The sequence below is a fragment of the Protomyctophum bolini genome (genome assembly GCF_963924005.1).
Source record: "Protomyctophum bolini genome assembly, chromosome: 5".
NCBI classification, from domain to species: Eukaryota; Metazoa; Chordata; class Actinopteri; order Myctophiformes; family Myctophidae; genus Protomyctophum; species Protomyctophum bolini.
The window spans coordinates 20,763,242-20,771,015 of record NC_137866.1 but is presented as its reverse complement, the minus strand read 5'-3'; the positions used below and the strand labels follow the sequence as shown (position 1 = coordinate 20,771,015).

Sequence of the window (7,774 nt, the reverse complement as noted above, 5' to 3'; positions counted from 1 at the left end):
ACTGTGCTGCCGCGCTCACTCACAGCGCAGAGGTTCCATACCAGACGACTCTACTACCACACACAACTCCAACTACTAATAGTCTAATTACACACACACACTGTGTCCGCAGGCACACCTTCGCGCACAGCCGCGTCAGAAGAACCTGACGCCCGACGTCCACATCCGTAACTGACTGACGCGACGGACAGATTCCCGGAAACGCTCTCCTGTGTTTGCTGGAGCTTCTTTTCCATCCACCAACTGTGGACTGTGGGGTTGACGTTCGGCGTCAGGTTCTTCTGACGCGGCGTGTGTGAAGATGTTCCTGAGCCCACGCACACACACACACACACACACACACACACACACACACACACACACTGCACAGTGCACACAGTATACTGTAGGCCTACACACCAGACAACACACAGTGCTGAAATATAATTTTTTATTCTTTTAGAATATTCAAACTGTATATATACGTTTGTTGAAGTCCCCTCTCTCTGCTGTTATCTGTTTAGAATGTGTAAAAACTGTATGATGCACTGTTAGACGCGTCAGGGTACAGTGTGTGTGGCTCAAGAAAGTTCTAACTGTGGTAGACACGTGGGTCACACAGCTGCGATTCTAAACGCAGTGACGCCCAATTTATACGGTTGTGCACCAGTGTTGCACACATAGGAGGCCTTAGCTATGTTTCACCAGTTTCAATTGAAACGGGCCTCCACCCTCAGGGGGGCCTCCAAGCTCCAAATGAACGTCAGGCGTCAGTCAGGGCCACTCTTGGCCCCCTCTATCTCGTTCACTCACTGCTTTGCTCTCTCCCACAATGTTAAGTTACACCTATTTTATGTAAATAACCTGGGTAAAATGTGCACTTTAATTTGTGAAGGGACCACAGGATGAGGAGAGGCGGTGTTGTTGCTAATTGTCGAGAGTAATGGCTGCGTGTGATATTGAACAGTCAAACTATTTGTATCAATACGGCTGTATCAACAAAATAGGTACATGGGGGCCTCATATTTGGTCTTGAAATGGGCCTCCAGATTCCTAAGGCCGCCCCTGGTTGCACACATAATTGCACAAACTCACAATGCGTTGCATCAGAAATAGTTGTGAGCTTGTAGATTGTACTTATTTTTGTGCATGACACGTGTGCAACTAGCTATAAGACAAGCCTCAAGCGTTAAGCAATGGTGTTTCTCTGAACATTTTGTAATTGTTAATGTTGACTGTAAATAAACACTGAATGTAAAATGTCTTAATGCTAATAGAGAAATGTAATTAATTTAATTATTTATTTTATTACTGTAAATATGAAGAATCACAAATATAGGACTTCCTTTTTAAAAATAAGTTTATTCATTCCCTCACCAGTCATACTAACAGGACATCACGTCTATGGTACATACAGTACTTACAAATATCACAGCTGTAAAAATTATGTTTTTTTTTGTGTGTGTTTTTTTTTTTTACAGAAAATCAATTCTACATTGTTTAATTTGTTCTTTTACACAACGGTGGTGTGGCAAAGTACCATTCTCAGACACACCATAAAGCACAAAGTGTCTCTTTTTTTAAACAAGTTTGTTCCAGTCCTTCAAAAATGTCCACTTCGGGCTTTCCCTCCATCCCCTGCTCCCCATCCCTGACAAAAAGAGCTGAAAGGGTGTCAAGTAGATGTCGGATTAAGAACACCTCAACTCAATTGTTTGACTTCTCTATTTGGAGACTCCAATCTGCCGCCACGACAAGTATAGACATTTATTAATCGCACAGGGGGGGAAATTAAAATCCAGCTTCACCCAGCTGACGGCTGCTCAGATGGTCATGATGATCACTCATGGCACTGACACTGACGACGTATACGGGGGCGGATCGGGCATAAACCAGTGACTGTCTGATTACCATACAGTCTCTCTACCCATTTAAAACCCATTTTGGGCGGGAACCCCTTTTGGTGTTTTAAACATTGTTATAATTTAGCTATTGAAAAATAGCAGATCTACAAACTCATAGCGCACCACCGAGTGGCGCGCTACGAGCTTGTAGGTCTGCTATTTTTGAAAAATCATGAAAATGTGCCTGAAATCTTTGAATATATGTTCTTTCAGAGCGAGTTTTTAACTCAAATCTTGAACTACATATTTTCAGATGGGAGTCGGCGGCCAATGTCATATATATTTGGGGTTCCTTGACATGAATATGTTTGAGAACAACTGACATAGAAACATCAGGCCTAAATTAAGCCTTCCACTAAGAGGGCCATCATATTGGAGGAGCATGTATGGGTTAGAAACTTGTGAGAGATTGACTCACATGCCTCTGACTTTGGATACATTGGCTAAAAAACGCAGACCGAAGTACAGTTCAAATTCACAACCCATTTTTCTTGATAATATGCAATTATCCATTGTCATTTTATCATATGATGGAGCATGAATGTATGTCATGGTATACCAGTGCATACTGCAGGCTAAAGCTTTTTTGCCACATTGATACTTGGTTGTGCATTTTGTGTCGAGCACAGGAGAAAAATAGCAGGGTCATAATGCATCATTTGACATCATGTGAGCTAGTAGATCTGCTCTTTTCGATGTGCGACGTAGAGATTAGCACCTGAAAAACAACTTGTAGTAGCTCTGACGTTAGTCTGCTGGTGGATATAGACACATTAAGACACCCTATCATGGAGTATTCCTTTTTACAAACAACCAAAATAAAAGAAAATAACATTCTTTCTTATATATAATCCACACTAAATACATACTGTATGATTAACTTATTTGTTAATATTATATTCAGTCGAGTCAATATTCCCCTAGTTGTTCTAAATAACAGGCATACAGTACAAATGTATATGCATATGCTTTAGTGTAGACTATCTACTATCTCATTACAACATGAAAAGTTTATTTCGTTTTGGAATTGGAGGTTTAAATGTGAAGTTATGAATGCACCGTCGTTTCAAGCTGCGCTATAGCAAGTGGGATTGAAAGCGACACTTGAAATGAGCGGTAAGCAAAGCAAAGCAAAGTTCTTTGTTTACTCATGGAAGTGGACTAAGCCAAGGACTTGTTTACAGCCACATAGAACATTTCATGGTAGGGTTTCAATGCCTTGCTCAAGGGCACTTCAACGGTGGTAATTTTAACGTGCCTGTCCGGGGATGCGAACTGGCGACCTTCCGGTATCAAGACCGCTCCGCAAACCCTTCGGCCACCGCTGCCCCCGGTGACTGCATATTGTCTCTGGGACAGAGCAAATGTTCTATTGGTTTTGAGTACATTGCAAAAAGGGAATGCGACTTAGAACCTGACGAGGATTGTACTGCATTGTATACCGTTACATCACAGGGTTCTCAACACCAAACAATGCCTACTATTCTACAGATTAGTTTAGGTATTTATAGCATTTAGCAGACACTCTTGTTAATGGTGTTCACATGGTGACCAAATTGATTGCAAAACTCATCAAGCAGGTTATAATTTTTACTTGGCCCCGGAACTGGAGTCAATTAAGAATCACTGCATTACTACTATACAAGGGAGATTGGGATACTTTCACAAATACTGTCAGCAAAATGCAGGATCAAAACACAAGAATCATCCAAAAAAGAACATGTTAATGTTTGATTACATTAAAAAGTGTACGTTTAGAATAGTCTGTGTATGCATTTGAAAAGGGTCTAACCCTAACCCAGAACAGAACAGTTTGAATAACGCGACAGATTCTAGTAAGAGCAAGTAACAGTGTACAAAAGTCTTGCTCCTGAATCTCAACAAAGAATGTTTAGAAGGTGAAAATTAAGAGAGTGGTTGTTAAATTATTATAATATAATAATTTAATTATGACACTAACGGATTGGCTGTCTCGGTCTACTACTTCATATTAGTGCATAAATAGTACACGTTCATCAAGAAGATATAATCAGGAGTGAAACATCAAAGTTTGAACATCATGCTCCGACCACTGACTTGGCAATTGCAACTATTTATCTCCATCTTATCTCAACAAAGAAACCAAAGATAAAGCATGAAACACTTGTGTGGGTGAAAGAGTGCATGTTTTTTGTGTGCGTGTGTGTGTGTGTGTGTGTGTGTGTGTGTGTGTGTGTGTGTGTGTTCTATATTCTTGCACAGAAATACTGCCTTCTGCTGCTGGTTGCTGGAACAACAAGGCAGTGGGATTTGAGTTCTGATGATCTGGGGCTTTGCTTCAGCAATAAAATGTTGGTCATCATAAGAAGGATTCCTAAATCCAAAGCTGAAAGTCAGCCTAGAGTTAAATGATAAAAGGAGGTGGTACATTAAATAGCGGCTGCTGACACACACACACACACACACACACACACGCACACACACACACACACACACACACACACACACACACACACACACACACACACACACACACACATTCTCTCTCTCTCTCTCTCTCTTTCTCTGCCACACGCATACATTTTCATGCGTATCATTCAATCACAGCAAAAAAAAAAATATATATATCTAAAAAGTTAGTTTTAGTCTAATTGACACGGTGAGATGAATAGATAAAAATGAAATCACAACATGTTTTGCAGATACAAAAGCATTATGTGTAATGTGTTCATAAAAGAAAAAGAAATACACCAGTGCTCTGACAGACTGTTAAATCAGTCAGTTTGACATTTCTTTTCCTATTTTGGCACCACAGCAGGGCAGGTTTATATCACACGTTGTTAAAGCCCATTTGTTAAGTCTATATCTACTAAAAAAAGAAAAACAAATCTCATACCTATTGTGTCCCTCTCAAGCAAGTGTGTACATGTGTTTGTCTGTCTGTGTGCACGCAGCGAAATGTAATACTGTCGTTGTGTTGTCGCTGATCAGTGTCATTAAGGTGCATATCATTTTTATATCAATACATAGAAGATGTGAGTTGTTCTGGTTTTAGTGTCCATAATACACGATCACACACACGGAAAAACTTTAAACTACATCGTCATCGTCATTTTTCGACCGCGGTCGAGATTGTGGATTTCACAATAACGCGCCAGACTTCCTGGTCCTTCATTGCCATCCCCATAGTTCCTGCTTACCGATGCCTGTGTCCCTATTAGCGATGACATCAGGGGAACGACAGTTTTCTACCTCTGGACTGCTTTGAGGCAGGACTCCAGAGAAGAAGGGAAGATATGACCTCATTGTCAGCTCTGTAGCAGTGGCCGGGAAACTGTGTTCTTCTGGATCGGACCAGGGAAGAAACACAGGGAAGGTTGCCGTGCAGTTGCCGTGGTGTCTAAAGCCCAAACCACACCAAAGGGTCGGGTTGGGACAAAACGTTTTTTTAACGCATTTAGGCCTGACCTCAAAATTAAAAAAAGATCTTCTAAATCCCCCAGTTTTCTGAAATAAATATTTTCACGATTTTTCAAAAATAGCAGACCTACAAGCTTGTAGCGCGCCACTCTGTGGCGCGCTATGAGCTTGTAGATCTGCTATTTTTCAATAGCTAAATTATAACAATGTTTAAAACACCAAAATGGGTTGCAACTCAATGCAACTCAATGAGTTGCATTTGTGTGTTTTGTCCCAACCCGACCCTTTGGCGTGGTTTGGGCTTTTAAAGCTTGTAATACCAAGCTGGCTTGTCAAACCTTGTGATCTAATGAAAGTATCTCTGAATTCCCTACGCATTTTCAGTTTCGAATATCCATAAAACATTTTTTTTAGGATCTACATTTTTAGACACATCCGATAAATTGTCACAACTATGTGACTATACACACTGAAGGTTGATACCAGAGGGTGCTCCCGATCAACTATGTGACTATACACACTGAAGGTTGATACCAGAGGGTGCTCCCGATCAACTATGTGACTATACACACTGAAGGTTGATACCAGAGGGTGCTCCCGATCAACTATGTGACTATACACACTGAAGGTTGATACCAGAGGGTGCTCCCGATCATCCATTGTTTTTTCTCACGATCGTCCGATACCGATACCTGCACTTGGTATCTGGTGTCCGCTCGGTACCACTTGGATCTGGACCACTTCTGGTCCAGATCGGGTAAATTGCATGATAACCGATCGAGTAATTTGGAGTGAAAATAGCACCTCTAACTGATACTGGCGTACACAGTCTCTGGAAAGAGCTTTGTAACAACAGACGGTATTGTTGGTAGACGGTATTCAACAACAACAACATCGCTGTTTTCTCCAAGCTTGCATACTATTTGTCGTGCAATTTGTTTTCGTAGGCAACTGCCAAAATCACTTTCCGTACTTTTTCCAGATTTCCACACCTGCTTTATAGGGAATGCTATCTTCTTTCTACCCTCTCAATTCAACAATAACAAAAAAAACGAATCCAACTCCAAGCGCCAGCGATCGCTAGACGTGAACAGGGTGTGCAAAACACATACGTCTAATAAAGGGGCATTCCCTTGAATTAACGTGTTACCAGTGTGCCCCGCTGGCTGTTCAGAGTGAAACGACTGTAGCATGAGTATGTCTCTTTATATACGTTAAGGAGTGTTGGTGGTGGTTACCTGACAAATGTAATGTGTGTGTGTGTGTGTGTGTGTGTGTGTGTGTGTGTGTGTGTGTGTGTGTGTGTGCTCACTTGGACCTGCGTGCAGAGTCGAGGCAGAGCTAATAAGATGTAATCTGATTCGACAGTGAGAATGTGTCTCTGGCTCTGAACCAGCTTCTCAAGACCCTGAGAGTAAATAATGTCCTCAGTGATGTAATCCCCCCAACAACTGTCAGCGGAGTCAGTGTATCTGTCTGTGTGTGTGTGTGTGTGTGTGTGTGTGTGCGCGCGTGTGCACGTGCATGCGCGCGCGTGTGTGTATGTGTGCATGTGTTCGTGTGTGCGTGTTCTTGCAGAGGATTAGATTTTTACCAAAGCCACACCAATATCGTGAGATGCTACGATACTGAAACTCAGCTCCGCTGAGTGTCGCGACACTATAGGTGTTATAGATAGCTGCAACAATGTCACCTCGGTAAAGTGCATGGTTTGGTGGTGGTGGTGGTGACGGGAGGGTGCTTCACTGGTGGCTCTTGCAGGGTCTCTCTGTGTGTGTGTGTGTGTGTGTGTGTGTGTGTGTGTGTGTGTGTGTGTGTGTGTGTGTGTGTGTGTGTGTGTGTGCGTGTGCGCGTGCTCGTGTGCGTGTATGTGTGTACATTCCAAGTCTCTACACGGTGTCCTCGTCCATCTTTGCCACCTCGTCTAACACGACGGCGGACGTCTCCCTCTCCTCCTCGCCGCCCTTGGAGGGCGAGGGAGGGGCCAGCATGGCCGCCTGCTCCTCCTTGCCGAGCCCCTCCCTCTCCTTGGCCTCCTCCGCCTTCCTCTCGCGGTCCAGCAGGCGGTAGTTGGTGCCCATGCCGATGAAGAGGATGACGCTGGAGAGGACCAGGATGGCGCCACAGGTCATGTAGGTGTAGTGGTAGTTGCCGTAGTAGTTGTAGAAAGTACCTGTGGCGTGAACACACAGAGAGAGAGAGAGAGAGAGAGAGAGAGAGGCTTCAGTTTTTTACATTCAGACATTTAAAACAGGACTGTAATGACATGCTACTATTCAACATTGATGCCAAAATGTATTATTCATAATGTCTACAAACTGTCCAAAGTTTAAAAGGCTTAGTGCTGGGCAGAGATAAATATTAGAGGACACAATAGTCCACACACTGGATCCAGCTCCAAAGTTACTTATTACTGTTGCGTGTATAGCCATGACATCACTCGCACGCACGCGCACGCGCACACACGCACACGCACGCACGCACACACACAC

The 7,774-nt window shown here is 42.9% G+C and overlaps 2 protein-coding genes across 3 annotated transcripts in view; one reads left to right on the top strand and one right to left on the bottom strand.

The window, feature by feature from the left end:
• avpr2ab (arginine vasopressin receptor 2a, duplicate b) overlaps positions 1–79 on the top strand; it is a gene marked incomplete at both ends in the record, with an annotated part of 9,268 nt that extends 9,189 nt beyond the window's left edge. Inside the window, one exon of the mRNA XM_080762819.1 lies at positions 1–79. This exon is cut by the window's left edge and continues 106 nt beyond it. Coding sequence (XP_080618945.1) covers positions 1–79 — 79 coding nt within the window.
• A 1,242-nt stretch (positions 80–1,321) lies between these two features.
• Positions 1,322–7,774, bottom strand: part of LOC308316027 (monocarboxylate transporter 1-like) — a 48,629-nt gene continuing 42,176 nt past the window's right edge. For both annotated transcript variants that reach the window (XM_080764358.1, XM_080764359.1), the window contains exon 5: positions 1,322–7,455. In XM_080764358.1, coding sequence (XP_080620484.1) covers positions 7,172–7,455 — 284 coding nt within the window. In that variant the 3' untranslated portion in view covers positions 1,322–7,171. The remainder of the gene's footprint in view (positions 7,456–7,774) is intronic.